Here is a 22,192-nt window from a genome sequence, read left to right on the forward strand (position 1 = left end):
GGCAGTGGTTGCTGGGCGACCGATGGTGGAGTGAAGTTGGGCATCTGTGGAGGGGTGCTTTCCAGGCGAGGAGCTTGGACCGCTTTCAAGAGCATTGACTCTGCAGCCCCCCTCCCTACCCAGGGCCCATGGCGGTGGCAGGGCCCACTGGGGGGGCGGGGGGCTCCGGCTGGACCTGGAGGCCGGTGGCGCGGGACGCGCTTCTGGCACGGGCATTCTGTTCCTGCTCCGAACTGCGGGGCCGGTTCTATCTGGTGGGGGGCCTCCTGGACGGAGAAGCCAAGGAGCCCAGCAGCGATACGGTGGCCTTCGATCCTGCTCGGGGCCAGGCCGTCAGAGTGGACGCCCAGGGCGGCTTTAGGCGCAGCCATCACGACGCGGCACCGGTGGGCGGGCGCTGGCTCTGCGTGGTGGGCGGCTGGGACGGGTCGCGGCGTCTGGCAGCAGTGGTCGCCCTGGACACGGAGCGTGGAATGTGGGAGGCGTGGACCGCGGCGCCTGGCAACTGCCCGCCTGCGGGCCTCAGTAGTCACACCTGCACCCGCCTCTCCGACCGGGAGCTTCGGGTGGCTGGCCGGGAGGGTGGCACTCGAACACAGCGCCGCTATGGAAGCATCTTCACGCTAAAGCTGGACCTTGGCGCCCGCACCTATTGGTATGACACCCCCGCCCCAAACCCAGCACCCTTCCTTATCCACCGTGTGGGAAAGGCAGAACGCTGGCCTGGTGCCCCCTTCCCGCTCCTCCATCCTGCTACACTGACTGACCCAGCATGCTTCCTTTTCATCCTCGGGCACTAGCCGCTAGCTAAGGTAGGACACATGCCTTGTGTGCCACTTGAAAGGGGCGGCACTGTGCAGTGTCCATTCACCCCAGGCCTCCCTCAAACTCAGTAGACATCCAGAACTTTCCAGGGCACAGGGGTCCCTACCCTCTGGGCACAAGCTCAAGGGGTATCAGACAAGGCCTAGAATGGGATGCGGAGTTACCACAGCTATGAATTGTGCCTGAGAGAGACGGCGCCTAAGTGGGGTGGTCAATTTTCCTCTTGCGGTGGGGTGGGGCAATTTAGAGATCGCTCTGCCACTCTTTACACTGGCTTTACTCCTGGGTGAGACGAAGGCAGTAAGTGGTACAGGGCTTACATTTTCAGCAAACCCCACTCAGGCCTGAATTTCTGCATTTCCACAGCTACAAGGAAGAAGGCTGCCACACAACCTCACGCTCAGGTCACTGTGCTGCCTTGCTCCCAACTGCTGGGGCCCACCCAGGTCACCAGTTATTGCTCTTTGGGGGCTGCAACTCGGCTGATGCAGAAGTAGCTGGGCAATGGAGTTATGGGAAGATTAAGGTACTATTTATTCACATTCCTAATAGGGCATAAGGGGGCTAAAATGGTAATCCTAAATTCCTTCGGAAACTCCCTCCTTTCTCCCCCAAGGAGGACCCACCTGTTGCCCCCCATTTGATGGAACAGCTTGCAAGGCTTGTGAGCACCAGACAGGGGTCCCGGCAGGGGCCCCGGGGACTACGACATCACTCGTGCTCTGTAGTGGGGCCCTTTGCTGTACTGTTTGGTGGAGAAACTCTGACCAGAGCCAGGGACACCATCTGCAACGACCTCTACATCTATGATACCCGTGAGCCAGCCTTCTGGTTGAGGGAGAGCAGGTGGGAAGGGAAGAGAACCTGAAGGCTGCAGAAAGCCAGGGGATGGGGTGATGGGGTGGGGAGGAAGAGGAGTAGGCAAGATGTATCTGGTATTATACATTTGAAGAGGAGCGCCAATCATGTGAGGGGAAAAATAATGGGAATGCGTTAGGTCTCGGTAAGAGCCCCACGGGTATCTAAGTGGCCCTGCCTCCTAACTGCCCTCTGCCCCCCACCCCCACCCCCTACTCAACAGGCAAGTCTCCTCCTCTGTGGTTCCACTTCCCCTGTGCCGATCGGGGACTGAAACGTGTGGGCCATCGGACCTGCCTTTGGAATGATCGTCTGTACCTGGTGGGGGGTTTTGGTGAGGATGGCAAGACAGCGAGTCCACAGGTTTGCATCCTGGACCTCTTCGTCTAAGGACTAGCGGCCAGACACAGCCGAAGCCTCGGGTTTGTTGGAAACCCATAAAGTATTATAACCAGAGCTATTTGTCTCATTCCAAATGCTTATTAAAGTTCACCCTTAGAGCCAACACTTATCTCCACATCTTTGGGTGGAGGGTAAATAAGTAAATGTATCATTGTGTGTGAGGGAAAGGATAAGGTATGGGTCTTCACTGCTCTGATACTGTGAGCCATTAAGCCTGGTAGAGACATCAGACCCTCTGTCCCCTGCATCATTCAACCAATACGTACTAATTCTGTGTGAAAGCTTCAGGCTCAAGCTAAGCATTTTGACCAAAACATTTAATTAACAAAAAATATTACAAGAGCAGAGACAATAAGAACAGCAATAAAGAGAAATGAGAAGTGGGAGTCGGGGTAGAGAGCTGCAAAGGCCTTGCCCTAGGAGACCAGCACTCCGGCTGAGCTGGCCTTAGCCCCAGCTCCTTCCGAGTTCCCCGGGGCGGCTGGCTTCTCATCTTCTCCCATTACACGGACATTGTGCTTTTCCCGGAATTCATTGAGCTCCTTCCCCTTTGCCTGAAGCTGCTGCGTCAGTGTCTCGATGATCTTCTGGATCTAGGGGCGAGAGGGGTTATGTGAGGGCTGCAGGGCCCTTCTCCACCTGTACGGACACCAGCTTTAACAGGCTACTACTAATACACCACGGGCGCTGAAATGGGTCCACCTCAAACACAGTGGTTTACAAACTTCAGTGTACATTGGAATCCCCTGGGCTGCTGCTTTTTAAACACCCTCCTTCATGGGGCCCATCACCAAAGCTTCCAATTCAGCAGCTCCAGGACACTGCTACATCTGAAATTAGTCCACCAGGTGGTAGCCACGGACCAAGGAGCCTGATGGCACAATGCTTCAGTGTTCAGCTACTAAAGAGGGGGCTGGGCTTCAAACCCACCCCCTGCGCCATGGGGGAAGGATGCAGCAGTCTGCTTCCAGGAAGATTCCTTTTACTCTTAGACTTGCTATGAGTCAGAAGCAACTTAACAGTGGGTTGGGTTTGGGTGTATCCACCCCCACTTACTCAGGCCACAGAGCCCATGAAAAGAGCCAGATGACCAGCAACTCTTCTTGTCCAAGGAACTGAGAGGCTCTTTGTGTTGTGTTGTCTTCAACTTGAGTTCCTCCGCCATATTCCCTGCCCGCCCCCGCCCTTCGTCCTCGCCTTGTTGTCGCCGGTGCTTACTCTGGCTCCCTGCTCACCTGCTCCTTGTTGTTCTCTAGGGCGGGCAGCACCTCTTTGACAGTCCGCTCCACCAGCACCCCTCCGACCATGCGGTAGCACTTGCGGGTTTCATCAACCTCCTTCAGTGTATCGATCACCAGGCTGGGGTTGGACGAGACAGGATCTGAGAATTCAGTCCTACTGTACTGCAACCCTCCCTCACAAAAATGGCCGTGTATAAACGCTCCCACTAGGGGCTTTAAAAGCTCCCGGGAAAACACTGTTCCCTTTTATTTCCTTGTTCACATGAACTTACTGAAGCCCCCTCACAGTTTACTTCCCCCAACTTTCTCACCTGTGCTCATTCAGCTCCATCTCCAACTCAGCTGCTTTGGACGCCAGGCCCCGTTGTTCCTGCCGCAGGCGGTTAAAGCCAGCTATTACCTACCACAGAGAGAAGGGGCGATGACAAGGGCAGAGACAGAGAGCACAGGGCAGCAAGGACCCAGGCTTACAATGCCTAACTTAAGTAGATCTGGAATGCCATTCACCAAACACTCGCTGAGGGCGCAGGAATCCAGCGGTAGGCAGGCCCTAGCTCCCACAACACTGTGCGCGACTTTCCAAAAATGACCCGTTTGAGTCTGCATACCTCCCATTGGTGAACAGCTCTTCCTGAACTCTGCGGGGCTACTATCACCCAGAACCCTTAACCACAGGATTTTCATTTGGGGTAGACACAAACCAGTTCAAAAACAGCTGGAGCTAAAACACCAAGGGTCCCACAGAGATGATCCTCTATGCTTTCTTGAACTTTGTGTGTCTTAGTTATTTAGCCTTTCTTTGAACTGTGCTCAACTATCATCCTTCAAGGGTACTCACTAAAGATCAGGATAAAGACTGATGCATAAAGAAAGAAACAAACAACTCTTAAGTTGGCCAAAGGCATTTCTATGGCCTACAAATTCTTAACGATGAGCAGCCTTAGTGGAGGCTCCCTGAGAGTGCATGCCTTCACAAAACCTGGGGGATGGGCAATCTGGAAGGGGATGCAAAAGAGCGACAAGAAATGACAGATGCGAGCTCAGGGGAGGTGTGACTACCAGCTCATACATACTTCCCCAAGAAGCTGCACCCACACTCACTGCCCTCCAGCTGATGCTGACTCAGAGTGACCCCAGAGAGAACTGCCTCTGGGGTTCTGAGAGTGTAAATCTTTACGGGAGTAAAAAGCCTCACTCTGCCTGCACAGCATTGCTGGTTTTGAACTGCTGACCTTGCAGTCAGCAGTCCAAAGTGCAACCGACAGCATCACTAGAGCACCTCAGAAGCACCTCAGAGAATAAAAACTGAAAGCCAGACTGGGTACTAGCACCACCACCACCCTCACTTCCAGTATGGGCTCTGGTAACTGTGTTTGGCAAGACACAGCACATGTACAGTAAGAGGATATAATGAAATAACACGAGGGAGGTTTTTTAAAAAAAAGAAAAACTTGGAACTTGCAACAAAAGGCCAGACAGATTTCAAGTTCTATCTCTGCCACTATTGGCACCATGTTCTTGGAGAGATTTAAGCCTACGTTCTCCACCCTGGCTACATTTCAGAAGCACCCAAGGAACATTTAAAAACGTGAATAGGGGAATCATTACCAAATCGCTAAGGATGAGACTCAGGCCTCGGTGTTTAAAAAAAGATCCCCACAAAACTGTAATGTGCGAACGTCTGGAATAGCCTCTCTGCACCTTGTTTTTCTCACCATGAAAGCAGAGAATGATACCTCCTCCATTGGGGTGGTTGTAGCAAGCGAACCAGTGAGCGTGGCACAGCTCTGGGCGAAGTAAAGGGTGTTTTAAAGCACTGGCATTACTCTTATGGCTTGCTCTGGAATCTGAGAAGTGCCCCTTGGTGCCCTGTGGTCAGTCGAGGACAGCAGAGCTGCCAGCCACTCAAACCCACTGCCAAATCTCCCCTTCAGTCTTGTGCACTAAAAATTAACTTTATCCAAAGGAAGGTTTGGCCTTGGTCCCTGATTCCTGAGAAGAGAACACTGAAATCCTCTGGCGCGTCAGGTGACTGACGTACCTTCGTTATTCACGGAAGGCCCCTCTGGGCCACACCTGACAGTGCATGCTAAGGAATCATTCAGGTTGGTCTTGGCAGAAAGAATCCGTGCATTCAGAGGGTTGGAACTTGGCGCTACCACCTCCAGGAAGAGAAGCGGGACTGGAGGTTGCATTCCATGACACAGCCAATGATCGTGCCCACAGAGTAGCCTCAGTCAACCTGCACACCGATGCTCCAGGGAACTGCCCTGTACTGTCTCACATCAACTGGCCGAGGGGGGGAAGCAGACCTGGGAATTATGGAAGTTTTGCATTTGGGACTCTTCCCAAACTTCCTCTCTCTCTCTGACTGGCTTTGATTTGTATTCTTTTGTTCGAATAAAACTACATTTTAAAGTATTACTCTGGAGTTTTGTGAGTCTAGTGAATTACTGAACTAGAGAAAGTAGTCAAAAGTATTTGTAATGAGGGAATCTTTGGGCTTGCAAAATCCCTTCATTGGGTCTCCGGCTTCATTTCTATCACCAAGGCCATACTGTCCAACTACCCTTCCTTCCTCTTTGTTTCCAACCTTTGCATTCCCATGGTCATTAATTATCTATGCATCTTGATTACGTTTGACCTGTTTCAGACTGAAGACATTCTTCAATTTCTTCATTACTAGCTTTAGTGGCTAGTGTAGAGTTGTATTGATTGGGTTTCCTTGAAAGTGGATAGATATTATCCTATCACAGACAGCACTGTACTTCAAGATAGATCTTGAATTGTCCTTTCCTGATTTTAAGGTCTTCTGGTATTAGGGTTCGATGTATCAAATCTGTTTGTGAGGTGCTCTCGAAATTTGGGTGAGACAGGCTCAAGGTCATATTTTGGATCTCCTGGACTTGTTATTTTCTTTAGCTTCAATCTGAATATGTGCAATTGATGGTCTCTTCCACAGTCAGCCCCTGGCTTGGTTTTAGCTGCTGATATTGAGCTTCCCCATCTCTCTTTGAGAACTAAGGTGCACCTGGCCCCAGCCATAGTATTATAAATATGGACGACCAAAGAAACACTGATGCATATGAACTACAGTGTTGGTGAAGGCTACTAAAAGAACCAGACTGCCAAAAGAACAAATAGATCTGTCTTGGAAGAAGTACAACCAGATGCTCTTTGGAGGCAAGGATGGCAAGGCTTTGTCTCACTCTCACATACTTTGGGCATGTTATCAGTAAAGACCAGTCCCTGGAGATGAACATCATGCTGGGCAGTGATAAAGAGGGATGACCACCAAAAAGGGATTGACATTGTGGCTGCCACAATGGACTCGAACATAAGAACAAGCGTGAGGATAGCGCAGGACAGAGCGATGCTTCATGCTGCTGTACATAGGGTCGCTGGAGTGGGAGCCGACTGGATGGCATTCACCACCGCCACCACAGTCCATGGATACTTGTGTACGCCTCACCGTATGTGTTGCATAGATACTCCTATGTAAAACCATCGTGACAGCCACCATCTGCCCTTTTCTACACTGACAAGGGGGAAGGCGAATCATGGTCAACATCAACACCTCAGGCTGGTTTCTGGGATGGAAGTCAAATATATCACCTTATGGAAATCCTTTTACCAATTTTGACATTAGCCAACCCTCCCACAGAACACACTAACTTCTTTGCTGGGTTCAATAATTCAATACAATGGTCACACAGAACTCACAGACTATGTTCGTGTGTGTGTGTGTGTGTGTGTGTTGGGGGGCGGGGGCGTTATTAGAGAAGTAACAGGATAAAACTCAGGATCAGAAGTTACTTAGGATATCGTTCTTCAATCAGGACAATCACCTAGTCATGCACACAGGCAGACCTCTCTTGGTATTTTTAATACCAAGAGCCCTCATGAGCAAGCCCAGCTTCTGGTCTGTTCTGAGAAGTGTTACAAAGCTCTTTTGTTTCACTGGTTAAGTGCTATGATTTACCCCATTCCACCGGCAAGCCTCACACTGGGAGGCACTCAACTTCTCAATACAGGGGTTGGCAAATTAGCTCTGCCAACAAATACCAGAGCACCCCACTCCACCAAGAGGCTTCCTGGCCCAAGATGCTCAGAGCTGTGTGGATTAGTATGCCCACTGTAATTGATGCGCTGCATAGCTGAGGAAGCCCATCACTCCATCTCACACCTGTCTCCTGGCTCTGCTCCTGCCATTTATCTGCCACTGCTTCTTGCCATTTTGTGCCCTCTGGTATTGCAGTTCTCTCTGTGTCCTCTGGTCTAGAAGGTTCTGAGTGCAGGACTAATGCCACTCCCTGATCATCTTTCCTCGGCCCTTTGAAGCCCAGTGGGCGTGGCATCACTGGAGTCGGCAGCACTGAGTGGAATAACTCCTGTCATACCCGTCCCCGTGGACTTCATAGACTAGAACATACAGAAAGCCTTAGTCATATGGATGATCAATTTTACGCATTTTTATTTATTTTTAACTTTGCAGCCTACTTTGGGCGAGTAGTTACTGGAGTTTTATTTTTATCATTTTATTGGGAGTACGTACAGATACAATATTTCATAGTTCAATCACATCACACGGTATTGTACAATTGCTACCACGGTTAGTTTCAAAACATTTTCTTTCTCCTTGAACTACTTGATATCAGCACCTCTATACCAGCCCCACCCCGAACTCTTATTTTAGTCTTTTATTTTTGCCACATCTCACACCATCCAGTGTATCCATTTACATACAATTCTGCTGTTTGCTCCCCTCAAATGAGGTTAAACAGTCATCCGTGCTATCAGCTGCTCTGCTCCCTCAGGAAACCGTTACTCCTGTTACTGTTTCTGAAGGGTTATCTATCTTGGCTTTCATGTATAAAACAAATAAAAACCCTAATAATAAGGGGAGGAAATATTTAAAAACTAGGACAGTTAGGTGGTTCACCAGTGCCATACTGCACCCTTGATTTATAATGCCTTCCAGGTGGCCCTGAGAAGGACTGTCCAATTAATTTGCAGGTGAGTTTTGGGTCTCCACTACATCCCCACCCCTTCACATCGATTTGGTTGGTTGTTTGGTTTTGAACTTCTGATAATTTTCCTGTCAACACCTCATGATCACACAGGCTGGTGTGCTTCTATGTGGGCCTTGTTATTCCCGCTAGATGACCGCCTGCTTAACTACCAGCCATAGAGCCCAGATAATATATCTCTTAATAGTTGGGCACCAACAGCTTTTTCTACCACATAAGCTTACAAACCCATTTTGTCTTCAGCAATCATGTCAGGAAAGTGAGTATCATACAATACCACACCATTGGAACAAATCATTCTTGTACTGAGGTAAGACTGAAGTAGAGGCCCAAAGTCCAACTACTTCCTGGTTGCATTTGCATGTATATACATATATAAACAAATATGCCTATATTTACAATTTAATATTTACAAAAATACATGTATATCTATATTTTTTCTTTCTTTCTTTTTCTTCCCCCCTGCCCCACTATATTTACTCACCATTCATCTCTCAGTAATTCCTCAGATACAATTCCATTGATCAAACATAGCCAGAAAAGCTATATCCTCCTCACCATCCATTTTATAACCCTTACTTTCCCCTACACCCATTTATTATCAAATTTAATCAAGAACAATGTGATATAATTAGATACTGCTTAAATGTAATAGTTCTTAAATGAGTATTACTAATGAAATTATTTTGTTAAATTTCCTACATTAAGGCACATTATGAGTTACAATATTATTAGTAACTGAGAAGGTCTTTAAAAATTTCCCCATCTGTTGCTTTCGTTTTGTTTTCTCCAGTTCCCATCCAGTTGGTTCCAACTCACAGCGACCTGTACACGTACAGCGAAACAAACACGGCCGTGCTGCGCCAAGCTCGCTCGCGTCGTTCTTAGCCTGCAGCCACTGTTGCAGCCACTTTGTCAATCCGTCTTGCTAAGGGTTTTCCTCTTTTTCACTGGCCCTCTACCCAGCATGATGTCCTTCCCCAGGGACTGACCACTCCTGACAACATGTCCAAAGCACATGAGATGAAGTCTTGCCATCCTTGCTCTAAGGAACATTCTGGGTGTACTTTAAGTATTCTTCACCAGCATCATAATTCAAATGCACCGATTATTATTACAACTTCCTTATTCAATGTCCAACTTTCTCAGGTATATGAGGCAATTGAAAACACCATGGTGTGAGCACCTTAGTGAAGACTAAGTAACATCCTTGCTTTTCCATACATTAAAGCAGTCATGCGTAGCAGATATGCCCAATGCACTGTGTTGTCTGATCTCTTGACTGCAGCTTTCATGAGCACTGAAGGTGGATCCAAGTAAGATGAAGTCCTTGACAAGGTGAATATTTTCTCCATTTATTATGTTACCTACTGGTCTAGTTGTGATGATTTTGTTTTTTTGGAGTTTTTTTTAAATGGTTTTATTAGGGGCTCATATAACTCTTATCACAATCCATACATACATCAATTATGTAAAACACATTTGTAGTAGTACATTCATTGCCCTCATCATTCTCAAAACATTTGCTCTCCACCTAAGCCTCTGGCATCAGCTCATTTTACCCCTCCCTCCCTGTTGCCCCCTCCTTCAAGAACCCTTGGTAATTTTATAAATTATTATTTTGTCATATCGTGCCCTGTCATTTTGGTTTTCTTCTTTTATGTTTTATTAGGGACTCATACAACTTACCACCATCCATACGTATACATACATCAATTGTATAAAGCACATCCATACATTCCCCGCCCCAATCATTTTCAAAGCATTTGCTCTCCACTTAAGCCCCTTGCATCAGGTCCTCTTTTTTTTTTTCCCCCTCCCTCCCATTTTGGTTTTCTTTACATTGAGTTGTACTCCATCCTGAAGGCTACCTACTACTATTATATCTAAGACATCAAATAAAAAGTTCAGAAGGCAGGAAAGGTAAGAAAGATGGATGACAGGAAATGGGGAGCTCAAGGATGCAGTGAAACGAGTGCTGCTACTTTGTAAGGATTGTACGGACTGCCAGCAAGTTAAACATGCGTAAATGTCAGAGTACACCAGCCTCTAGCTGCTGAGGGGTCCATAGTGCAACTGTACAGCTGTAATATAGAGAGGTTAAAAAATAGCGATCATAGTAAAGTCGTAGAGAATAGGAAAGATACTTACTGTCTTGGGATATTTATAGGTAGCCACAAGACATGCATATTCAGTAGTTACATACGTCACAAGGTGGGTGGTAATCACAGTAAAGTCCCTGCATTGGGGGAAGGCATGTGTGGGGATGGGTGCCGAGGCAGGAGGAGATAACAATAGAATGTCTGCTTCTATAGGGAGATAGAATCAACCACGTGCTCACTTTAAGGAAGCATAGCTGTTAGGGGAGAATCTGTGGAAATGATATTTAAAGCAGGATCATGTACTTAGACTATCTCTAACCACAGTGGTGTCTTTCCTACCATGGAATGTTAGCTTTCCAGATCCCTTCTGTAATAAGTTAGGGAATATAGTCCTGGTCATGTTTCCCTCAGTGTGAGTTTCCCACACATAAATTGTCAAATGAGAAACTAATTTGCTCTGTAAACTATCACCCAAGCCATAATAAAATGTAAAAAATATACAAAAAGACTGTTCAAGGCCATCTAGCTCAGAAGCAACAAAGTCCACATGGAAGAACACACCAGCCTGTGTGATCGAGTGGTCCCAAAGGGATCAGTTACCAGGCATCAAAGAACAAAAAATCATATCATTGACTGCATACCTCCATGATAGGATCGCTGAAGACAAATGGGTGCATAAGCAAATGTGGTGAAGAAAGCTGATGGTGCCCGGCTATCAAAAGAGATAGTGTCTGGGGTCTTAAAAAGCTTGAAGGTGAACAAGCGGCCATCTAGCTCAGAAGCAAAAAAGCCCACATGGAAGAAGCACACCGGCCAGTGCGATCACGAGGTGCCCAAGGGACCAGGTATAAGGCATCATGAAAAAAAAAAAAAAGATATAAGTGTGTGTATGTATGTGTATATATGTGTATATGTATATATGTATGTGTATATATGTATATATATATCATATTAAATGAAGGGGGAAGTGCAGAGTGGAGACCCAAGGCCCAAGTGTCGACCAATGGAGATCCCCTCATAGAGGGGTTTAGGAGAGGAGATGGGTTAATTAGGGTGTGAGGTAGTATCGATGAAGAACACAGCTTTCCCCCAGATCCTGGATGCTTCCTCCCTCCAACTACCATGATCCGAATTCTACCTTGCAGGGCTGGATAGGACAGAGGCTGTACACTGGTGCATATGAGGGTTGGAGGTACAGGGAATCCAGGGTGGATGATACCTTCAGGACCAAGGGTGTGAGGGACGATGCTGGGAGAGTGGAGGGTGAGTGGGTTGGAAAGGGGGAACTGATTACAAGGATCCACATGTGACCTCTTCCCTGGGAGAGGGACAGCAGAGAAGGGGGGAAGGGAGACTCCGGATAGGGCAAGATATGACAAAATAACGATGTGTAAATTACCAAGGGCATATGAGGGAGGGGGGAATGGGGAGGAAGGGGGGAAAAAAAAGAGGACCTGATGCAAGGGGCTTAAGTGGAGAGCAAATGCCTTGAGAATGATTGGGCAGGGAATGTATGGATGTGCTTTATACAATTGATGTATGTATATGTATGGATTGTGGTAAGAGTTGTATGAGTCCCTAATAAAATGTAAAAGAAGAAAAGAGAAAAAAATGATTAGGGCAAAGACTGTACAGATGTGCTTTATACAATTGATGTATGTACATGTATGAACTGTGAAAAGAATTGTATGAGCCCCAATAAATTGTTAAAATTAAAAAAAAAAGACTGTTCAAAAAGTAAATTAATACAGAGTTTTAACTTTGTGGGCATGTTGATGTATGTAAACTGGGCTTATAAAAATATTGTTATAATTTACACAAATATTTTAATTAAAAATAACATTTCTACTGCAACCCTGTACATTTTTAAATGATTTTATAGTTTATTAATTCTTTGGTGAAAAATCCACATAATCATTGCAGATCAAGCCACTGTAGAATCTTTTTTGGTTTTATTTACCTGTCTGTATATTTTCATTTTTAAAAAATCATGATTTATTTTGGAGGGGATACAAGATTGTTTTTTGGTCAGATCCTAATTGCTACAATTCCTACAATAACTATAAATTTGAAAGGTCCCTGCTCCCTCCATCCCAATTTCCTTTTGGCATCTACACACGATATGTCATTTCTGAAAAGTATCCTGAGTAGTTTTTATCACAGAACTCCCTTATTGATGACATTACTTCTGATTGCTGAATTTACAACACTGATATGAGAAATATTGATATATAGCAATTATCTCACTGGTAAAAAAATTCTAATTAATTATATGGCTGTCTCAGAAGAAAACTATTAAAAGAACAGCCAATTTTGAGGAACAGTCGACCTTCAGAAGTTACGGGACAGTGGCCTGTCTTACGTTTTCCCATTTTTCTCATTTTAGATTTGGAATGGCTAAGCAGTCCTAAGAGGGATAGCACAACGTCTGGCACAGGCCTGGTGTTGTGATTTTAGAGGACGACTTGAACTGAGCACATTTTTCAGAAGAACTTGTGTTCCACTTAAAAAGAACAGAATTGAGGGGCAGTGGGTATCTGCAAGCAGAGTGACGTCTCTCGGAGCAGACTGCAATAATTCAGTAATCACTAAGAAGAAGGAGGGCTTAACAGAACATGACTGGCAATTAGAAAAGGATTTTGCCAAACTTATCCAAAACACCTGGATTAGAAAATAGCTTCATTTATAAAGTATACTACTTTCAAATCTTCACTTAATCTACTAAAAAATAAATTCCTACCAAAAAATCAGGAAACAAATATCCAACACTGTACAACTTGTAAATATAAAGAAAATAGTAAAAAAACTTTCATGGAAGCTTGGTGTTGGCCTATTTGATCCCATTCAAAGTCATTGCTTAAGCTCTGCTTCAGACTCAGAGTAGAGCCAAGAAACATGTTCTAACTCTTTGAGCTGCTTACTGCTATTAAGGCTTGATGAATTTTTCAGATTACTGCTGAAGTGAAAAGGGAGCCTCATCCACCCCTTTTTGTAGCATGGAGTAATGTGGGATACAGAAGGATTTCTCCCCCAAATATATGCCAAACTTAGCTGCTTGCAAATGACTATACACTTGGAAGTCATCAGGAGTAGATCAGGGATCATTCTCCCTAAGAGCTATCAGCCATCTAGAGCAAGCAGACACCACTGTTTATCCCACAACAAGTAGGGCCCACTCCCTTCTGATAAGGATAGTAGTTGTCTGTTTCCTTGTAGGAGACACCAGAGAGGTCAAACCCGCCCAAGGATGACCAAGGTTAGGCTGCCATCATGAATCTAGGGTCCGCCCATCGTGTCACATGTACACCCCTAGAACTTCCCATTGCTGTGGACACAACCCTAGCACATCCCCTTCCTGTTGTGCTTACGCCTATCATACATCCCCTTCAAGAAGGGCTGAGGTGAGCATGCTACCATGAGTCGTGTCTGACTCCATTTATTTCAATATTTCTCTTCTTTCTCTCCTGCTCTCTATAACTTTACTATAATCTTTACTTATTATCGCTGTACAATTGCACCTACCGGACCTGTGATGATGTGTTAGGGGCTGGCTTCCCCTGACAGAGAAGACAACTTTAAAACAAAAGATGCCAGTGTTGTAAAAGTAGGATAAAATACAATGTTATGAAAGCATTACTTATGTGGTTGAAGAAAGGAGGAAGTTAAAAACAAAATTCCAAAAGTTTCCTGACAAGGTAGTCATTCCATTGCAAGGACAGGACTTATTTTGGCTGCTAGCCACAGCCTGGCTAATTGTTCCTCGTGTAGAATCTTTATTCTTTCTGTTACCCAATCTCCAGCTCACTTTTTGCCAGCACCAATGGTGGCCTTTGCAGACCCTCCCCCGCCCCCGACTTTCTTCATTCTGTTCTTGCGTTCTTTGCACTGTTTTCTTCCCATACAAACTATGTCTTTCAAGTCTGTGTTAAGCTTCATTTTCTTCCTGTAATCCAGTAAATCATGCCAAAGCCAGTAGTCTTCTCACCACCAAAATGGGTTCTAAATACCAATACAAAAATGCCATCTGGTGCGGTCTTGCACATTTTGGCTCGTTTTCCACAAATTTCTTAGACACGGTCACTTTCCCAAGGTGAAGGATGTTAATGACCATTTGTTTGCACTGAAGTAGTCGGTTGGTCATGAACTTACTGGTCTGGAAAATTCATGATGGCAGAGGATGCTTGGCAGCCAGAGATGAAAGCTCAATTTTTTTAGACATGTCATTTTGGTGTTCTCTCTTTTCTTCTGATAGTATAACCAGGTGCAAGGATACCCCACGTGGTCCATACTGACGCAGCTTCTAGCAGGATGGTAAAACTGTGTAATCACCTCATTAGTTCCATGCACTGAATATGCAGTTAGCAAGCTGTCTAAGGTCCCCGGTGGGTCACAAACATGTTATATACATAGCACCACCCATGTTAAGTAATTCATGACACCAGAATAGATTTAGCAAAATGCTTGACGTTTCAACAATCTTCCTATATACAGTGCCAGTAAGTGTCCCTTAAGCACTGAGTCCTCCTTTGCCCTCCCTCCTCCTGGCCCCTGGTAACCACTAGTAAACTTGGCCTCTATAGAATTGTCAACTCTGGTTATGGCATATAAGTGGGATCGTGCAATATTTGTCCATTTGTGACTAACTTATTTCACTCAGCAGAATGGTTTTGGAAAATACAGTACCCATGTTGCGATGTGTTATAGATTCTAGCCTCAGCTTCTGTGCTTGTGGGAGTTCTGTTGCAGGATTAAGGAGGGATACATCTGAGACCCTACTTCACTGGGAAATGAGACCTAAGTCACCGTGCTTTGAATTCCCTACAGGCTGAAAGATAAAACCACATCTCCATCAACATTCACTGGCATGACGCTAATGGCAACGGCTTAGCAACGGTACAGGGCGCCTGTTTCCAAGACGAACTGTTTACAGGAGTAGAAAGCTTCATCTTTCTCCCGTGAAAGATGGTGGTGGTTTCAAACTGCTGACCTTGTAGTTAGCAGCCCAACGCATAATCATAGGCTTCTGGCTCTATCCCCTGCACTTGGTTCACCTCTGCCTGATCTTCACATTTGGGACTTAACAGCACCCACAACCACGTGAGTCATTTCCTTAGTTTCATGGGGTTCTGTGGGACGAGGCAGCAAACTGCAGAGCCCAGGGACGTGAGGGACTATACTCAAGCAAGTAGTGAAGGAAAGATGGAGCAAAACACCATCTTGAAAGAGCTGGACATTTGAGACGTCTTTAATCTGCATTCCTCGGGACTAGTTTGATATTAGTTCTTCTAAAAGAAATTATTACCACAGATATCATTGCTTGTTTCAGATGTACCCTGGCTGAAAGGAGAGACCACCTCAAAGATGTCTACCTGTTCATTTACTATGATCCACACATTTTTGACCATGTGGACTGTAAGAAATTGCAGATAATATTGTGAAGAAAGGGAATTCGGGAACACTTAATAGGACAGACAGGGGAGCATGGCTTAAAACCAGGCAAGGTCTCAGAGTTGTATCTTGTCACCATACTGATTCAGTCTGTATGAGTAAACAATCCAAGAGATAGACTACAGGAAGAACGTGACATCAAGATTGGAGGAGGGTTCATTAGCTACCTTTGATATACAGATATACAACTAAACCTGCTGAAAGCCAAGGGGGCCTGAAGCACTTACTGATAAAGATCAAAGTCTACACGCTTCAGTATAGATTATACTGACACATAAAAAAAATCCTCACAGCTGGACAAATACATACATCATGATAAGCAGAGAAAATAAAGAAGTTGTTAAGAATCTCATTTTCCTTTGATTCAGAATCAACATCCATAGAAGCAGTAGTCAAGAAATCAAACATATTTATTGTACTGGGCAAATCCACTGCAAAAAACACTCTTGAAAGGGTTAACAAAAACAAAGACTTCACTCAGAGGACTGAGGTACACATTGTCATTTTCAATGACCTCATATGTGTGTGAAAGGTGGATAATGAACAAGACCAAAGTTGTGATGCCTTTTAAAAAGATGTTGGCAAAGAATATGAAATAAACCACAGACTGTCAGAAGAAAGGCACCCTGGTGGCACAGTGGTTATGAGCCTGGACTGCTAACCACAAGGACAGCAGTTCAAACCCACCAGTTTCTCTAGGGGAGAAAAACATGTCTATTCCCATACAGAGTTAGTCTCAGAAACGCACAGGGCATTTGTCCCCTGCCCTCCAGGGTGGCTGTGAGTCAGCATCGACCAGAGGGCAGTGAGTTGGGGTTTGTTTGGTTTTGCATGAAGAGCGAGCACATGGGTCTTGGAAAGAAATGCCAGCAGAATGTTCCTTAGTTCCTCAGAAGTAAGGATGGGGGGAATGCGACCCAGGCACTTCGCATTACAGTAGCTTATGTAGACGGTCAGCAAAAAGAAAGACCCTCTCGTGGAGATGGATGGATTGACTGTGTGTGTGTGTGTAACAACGGCCACAAACATAGGGATAGCACAGCACCAGGCTGAGTTTCAATCTAATTTACACAGGGTCGTTATAAATTGGAGCCAACTTGCTGGCACCTAACAGTAACAACATTTCCATGGTTACGTGTAGTTTTGTTAACTTCAGAAAAATACTTATAAAATGCCCTTTGGTATTCTTTTTTTTTTTTAAACAATTTATTAGGGGCTCATACAACTCTTATCACAATCCATACATATACATACATCAATGGTATAAAGCACATCTGTACATTCTTTGCCCTAATCATTTTTTTCTCTTTTCTTTTTTTACATTTTATTAGGGACTCATACAACTCTATCACAATCCATACATATACATACATCAATTGTATAAAGCACATCCATACATTCTCTGCCCCAATCATTCTCAAAGCATTTGCTCTCCACTTAAGCCCTTTGCATGAGATCCTTTTTTCCCCCTCCCTCCCTGCTCCCCCCTCCCTCATGTGCCCTTGGTAATTTATACATCGTTATTTTGTCAGCCCTTTGGTATTCTTATGTGCATCTCAAAAAGCATCTTTTGTGATAATCTCTCCATGAATTATCTTCAGTTCAGTGCCCCCTTGTCTGGCAAGCATACTTAATTTTCTACCAAAGAAAACTTTCCTCCTTTCTTTCCAACTCCCCCAAATAATGGTTCTCATCCCCTCTCAATCAAAACATTTTAGGATTAGGCTATACTCACTGGTGCCAATTCCTCACTACCACCTCTGCTCATTTATCCCCAACCTATTTTAAACTGTCTGTCACTAGCAGTTATAAAACTATTAACAGTTATTAAATTCTCTCAAAGGTCAAGAGTGACCTCCTTAAAATTGAAAAACCCAATGGCCTTTTCTCAGTTTTCACTTGGTTCTTGAAACGTCCTTCAGAAGCAACTAGATATGGCTGACAGTGTTCAAAGCCTATAGTCTGACCTGGCTTCAAATCTCAGTCTTGCTATTTACTTGCTATGTGACTGAGTGACTTCTCTTGGTTTCCTCGTTTATAAAATGCAGCTCATCTACCACAGAGCAGGGTATCTATCTCATCTCCTGCACTACTCACATTCTGGGCCAGGTAATTCTTCCTGTGGGAAGCTGTCCTGTGGACTCTAACTGTAGGTTGTTAGCAATATCACCTGGCACCTACCCACTAAAAGCTAGTAGCCACCCCGATTACCTGTGACAATTAAAAACACGTTGCTAGGTTGAGAGTCATTGCCATAGGCTATCAACGAAAGCACAAAATCTGCCTCACTCCCCCACCCCCAGGTCAGAGTGAATTTTTTCATAAAAGCAGTGTACTTGAACCTTGTTTTCTGTGATGGTCGATGTAAGAGAATAGCATACAGCTATGAAATCTTAGTTCCCTCAGGAAAAATGCCGCAGAAACTTTTGTGATGTTGCACACAGTTTACAAAGACAGTGCTGTGGGAAAAACTCAAGTGTATGAGTGGTTTTCTTATTTCAATGTCGACTGATGACAAACCTCATTCTGGATGTCCCATCAACTTCTCAAACGGATGAAAATGTCGACTCATAGTGCATTTGGAGTTTGCTCCACCAGGTCAGACTGTTAATCAAGTTTTCTATTTAGAGGTTCTGAAAGCCTCTAAATTGCATATTAACAGTATGTGACCAAAAATGCCAGATTTGTGGCAGCGGGGGACTGGTTCTGCCACCAAGACAATGCACCTGCTCACGCAGCCATCTCAGTGCACCAGTTTTTGACAAAAAATATGTCTCTCTTGCCCCACACATTTACTCACCTGACCTCACTCCATGTGACTTCTTTTTGTTTCTGCAGATGAAGAGGGACATGAAAGGACAGTGATTTGACAACGTAGAAGAGGTGAAGAAAAAACAAGGGAGATGCTTTCAGCCATTCAAACAGATGAGTTTGCAAATGTGGTGAAGAAACTTGATGGTGCCTGGCTACCAAAAGATATAGCATCTGAGGTCTTAAAGGCCTGAAGATAAACAAGTAGCCATCTAGCTGAGAAAGAACAACACCCCATGGAAGAAGCACACCAGCCAACCCCGACACAATCGCTGAAGACAAAGTGGGTGCACAAGCAAATGCGGTGAAGAAAGCTGACAATGTCCGGCTGTCCAAAGATACAGAATCTGGGGTCCTATAGGCTGGAAGATAAACAAGGGGCCATCTAACTGAGAAACAACAAAGTCCACATGGAGGAAGCACATCAGACTGTGTGATCACAAGGCATCAAAGGCATAAGCTATCAGGCATCAAAGACCAAAAAGAATCATAGCACTGCAAATGAGGGGGGAGTGCAACATGAGGACCCAGGGCCCATCAGTGGGAAATTGGACTTCCCCTTGCAGAAAGGCCTCGGGGAGGAGACAGGCCAGTCAGGGTGCAGTGTAGCAATGATGAAACAAAGTTTTCCTCTAGTTCTTGAATGCTTCCTCCTCCTTCTCCCCACTATCATGATCTCATTTCTACTTTACAAATCTGGCTGGACTGGAGGATGTACACTGGTACAGATAGGAACTGGAAACACAGGGAATCCAGGACAGATGAACTCCTCAGAATCAGGGGTGAAAGTGGTGATACCGGGAGGGTAGAGAGAAGGTGAGAAAGAAAGGGGGAACAGATGATAAGGATCTACATATAACCTCCTCCCTGGGGACGGAAAGTGGAGAAGTGGGTGAAGGGACATGTCGGATGGTCTAAGATATGACAAAATAATAATTTATAAATTATCAAGGTGTCATGGGGGAGCAGGGAGCAGGAGGGAGGGGAAAATGAGAGCTGATACCAAGGGCTCAAGTAGAAAGCAAATGCTTTGAGAATGATGAGGGAAACAAATGTATAAAAGTGCTTGACACAACGGATAGATGTATGGATTGTGATAAGAGTTGTACGAGCCCCCAATAAAATGATTTTTAAAAAAAGATGAGTTTGAAAAACATTTCAAAGAATGGAATCGCAGATTTGCCAAATCTATTAAGTATAATGGAGAGTACTTTGAAGGTGATAAGGTTGTTCTGTAAAAAAATTTAAATACATAACTTTGAAAAAATTCTCGTTTTGGGGGGATATCCTCACATATGCCAACTGCCTATGAGGTTCTAGTGAGTGGCATTTCTTTTCCCTTTTTTTTTTTTTAGTGAATGGCATTTCTGAAATAAATGGCACTCAGTAGAAACTGGAAATCTCAAATTAACAATTTAATTAAAATCCTCAAAGTGAAGAAAGTCAATTCCCCACTTTATCACTTCTATGTTCAGTTCAGACACCAGCTGCCCATGCAGCGCTTCTCTGACACTCCACCATCCTTCAGATGGCCAAGCTGGCACACACCAGTCACAAATTTGAGGAGCTACTTGATGCCCTTGCTTCTGAGCTGCCGGCTACAAATTTGGTGTCAAGCTCTACCTCTTTAAGGCAGCAGTGCAAGCTTGAGAATCGCCCACGCTAGCTTCTGATATGCTGGCTACAAATGCAGGGTTTCCTGCTGCCACAAGCCTGGATTCTCCAGCCCCGTCGGCCCTCTCACTTCTGATCTGCTTGCTCCCACTACTATTTTGGGTTTGATAATTCGATGGGATGACTCAGAACTCACAAAAAGTGCTGCACTTACATCTATAGCTTTATCAAAGTCAAAATTATACAAACAAAAAGATGCATAGGACAAGATCTGGATGCGTTCTCGGAAGCAACACCTTCATGTCCCATTCAAAGTGTTACCCTCTCACATGCATCTATGTCTTTTATCAACCAGGAACCGCAGAGAGCATCTATGCCCACGGCTTATTCATTACACAGTCATGATTAATTTTATCTCCATCAGCAAAACCCCCCAGATGTGGCCTGTCTAGACAACAAAAAACAAACCGACTGCCATCAAGTCGATCAGGCTCATAACAACCCTATAGAGCAGAGCTACTCCGCAGAATCCAAAGTGGTAAATCTTTGCAGGAGCACCCAGCGTCAGCTGTTACCCATGGAACAGCTGTGGCGCTCAAGCGGCTGACCTCTTGGTTAGCAGTCTTCACTGCTTAACCAACTGTGCCAATGGGGCTCCTTAGATACCAACAACAATACTCACTGCCATCAAGTTGATTCTGACTCATAATGAGCACCCTATAGGACAAAGTGGAAATGCCCCCCCCCCCGTGGGTTTATGGGGATAGAAAGCCTCATCTTTTGCTCACTGACATGGAGGCTAGAAGCTTATCAGGGCTCCTTCAGATAAAAAAACCCACTGCCATCCAGCGATTGGAGGAGGAGCCCTTGTGGCATAGTGGTTAAGTGTTGGGCTGCTAACTGCAAGCTCTGCAGTTTTAAACTACCAGCTGCTCCCAGGTAAAGATGGGCTTTCTACTCCCATGAAGAGTTAACTCTCTTTGAGAATGAGGATGGCAACAAATGTACATATGTGCTTGACACAATGGATGTATGTAGGGATTGTGCTAAGAATTGTACGAGCCCCCAATAAAATGATTTTTTAAAAGAGCTAACTCTTGGAAATCCACAGGCAGTTCTACCCTGTCCTATGGAGCTGCAGTGAGTCAGTATCGACTCCATGGCCATGAGGTTGGGGTTTGGTATCCAGTGATTCCACTTCGCAGCTACACTATAGGACTGGGTGGAATTGCCCCAAGGATTTTTTAGACTATAACGCTTTATGGGAGTAAAAAGTCTAGACTTATTGTCTATGAATGTCTATCTGGACAAGATAGGTGGGATGAACAATCTGGAGGAGAGAACAATGGAACTGACGGTTCTAGGGGGACATGGGAGAGGGAGAGACAGAGGTAAAGGAAGGGGATGCCAACAAACCCAGGACAAGGGAAGAATAAGTGAATAAAATTGATGGCAAGGAGGGCATAGGATGCTTGAGGGGGCTGGCCCCTCCATCAAAGGCAATGTAGCTGAAAGGGATTACCAAAACCCGAATGAAGGCCAAACATGGTAGTGGGGCAGGAGGAAAGTAAACGGAAATAGAGAAAAGAACTGGAAGGCACAGGAAAGTTGTAGAGGTCTCAACACAGGCATGTATCTATGTTAATACATGTATACACAATAACAGGTTAACAGAGCTATGTACACATATTTATTTATAAAGTATTACGGTAGCAAAAGGACATTAGGCCTCCACTCAAGTACTCCCTCAACACAAGAACAATCTGTTCTACTAACAGGGCACTCTGTGATGTTAACTTTCCATGACACGATCGTTGAAGACAAAATGTGTGCATAGCAAATGTGGTGAAGAAGGCTGATA

At 45.0% G+C, this 22,192-nt stretch overlaps 2 protein-coding genes across 3 annotated transcripts in view; one reads left to right on the top strand and one right to left on the bottom strand.

The window, feature by feature from the left end:
• KLHDC9 (kelch domain containing 9) lies at positions 1 to 3,293 on the top strand. 2 transcript variants are annotated; one of them, XM_075563720.1, is made up of 4 exons: positions 1 to 655; positions 1,192 to 1,351; positions 1,442 to 1,671; positions 1,907 to 3,293. In XM_075563720.1, exons 1-4 carry the CDS (start codon positions 129 to 131, stop codon positions 1,989 to 1,991), a joined length of 1,002 nt encoding a protein of 333 aa, XP_075419835.1. In that variant the 5' UTR covers positions 1 to 128; the 3' UTR covers positions 1,992 to 3,293. The 2 variants fall into 2 exon arrangements, with proteins under 2 accessions (XP_075419835.1, XP_075419826.1); XM_075563711.1 differs by having other exon boundaries at positions 1,442 to 1,640; positions 1,907 to 3,284.
• Positions 2,388 to 22,192, bottom strand: part of PFDN2 (prefoldin subunit 2) — a 26,962-nt gene continuing 7,157 nt past the window's right edge. The window contains exons 2-4 of the mRNA XM_075563833.1: positions 3,638 to 3,726; positions 3,321 to 3,444; positions 2,388 to 2,678 (exon numbers count right to left, since the gene is read on the bottom strand). Coding sequence (XP_075419948.1) covers positions 2,502 to 2,678; positions 3,321 to 3,444; positions 3,638 to 3,726 — 390 coding nt within the window. The 3' untranslated portion in view covers positions 2,388 to 2,501. The remainder of the gene's footprint in view (positions 2,679 to 3,320; positions 3,445 to 3,637; positions 3,727 to 22,192) is intronic.

Source organism: Tenrec ecaudatus, chromosome 1 (genome assembly GCF_050624435.1).
Source record: "Tenrec ecaudatus isolate mTenEca1 chromosome 1, mTenEca1.hap1, whole genome shotgun sequence".
Classification (NCBI taxonomy): domain Eukaryota; kingdom Metazoa; phylum Chordata; class Mammalia; order Afrosoricida; family Tenrecidae; genus Tenrec; species Tenrec ecaudatus.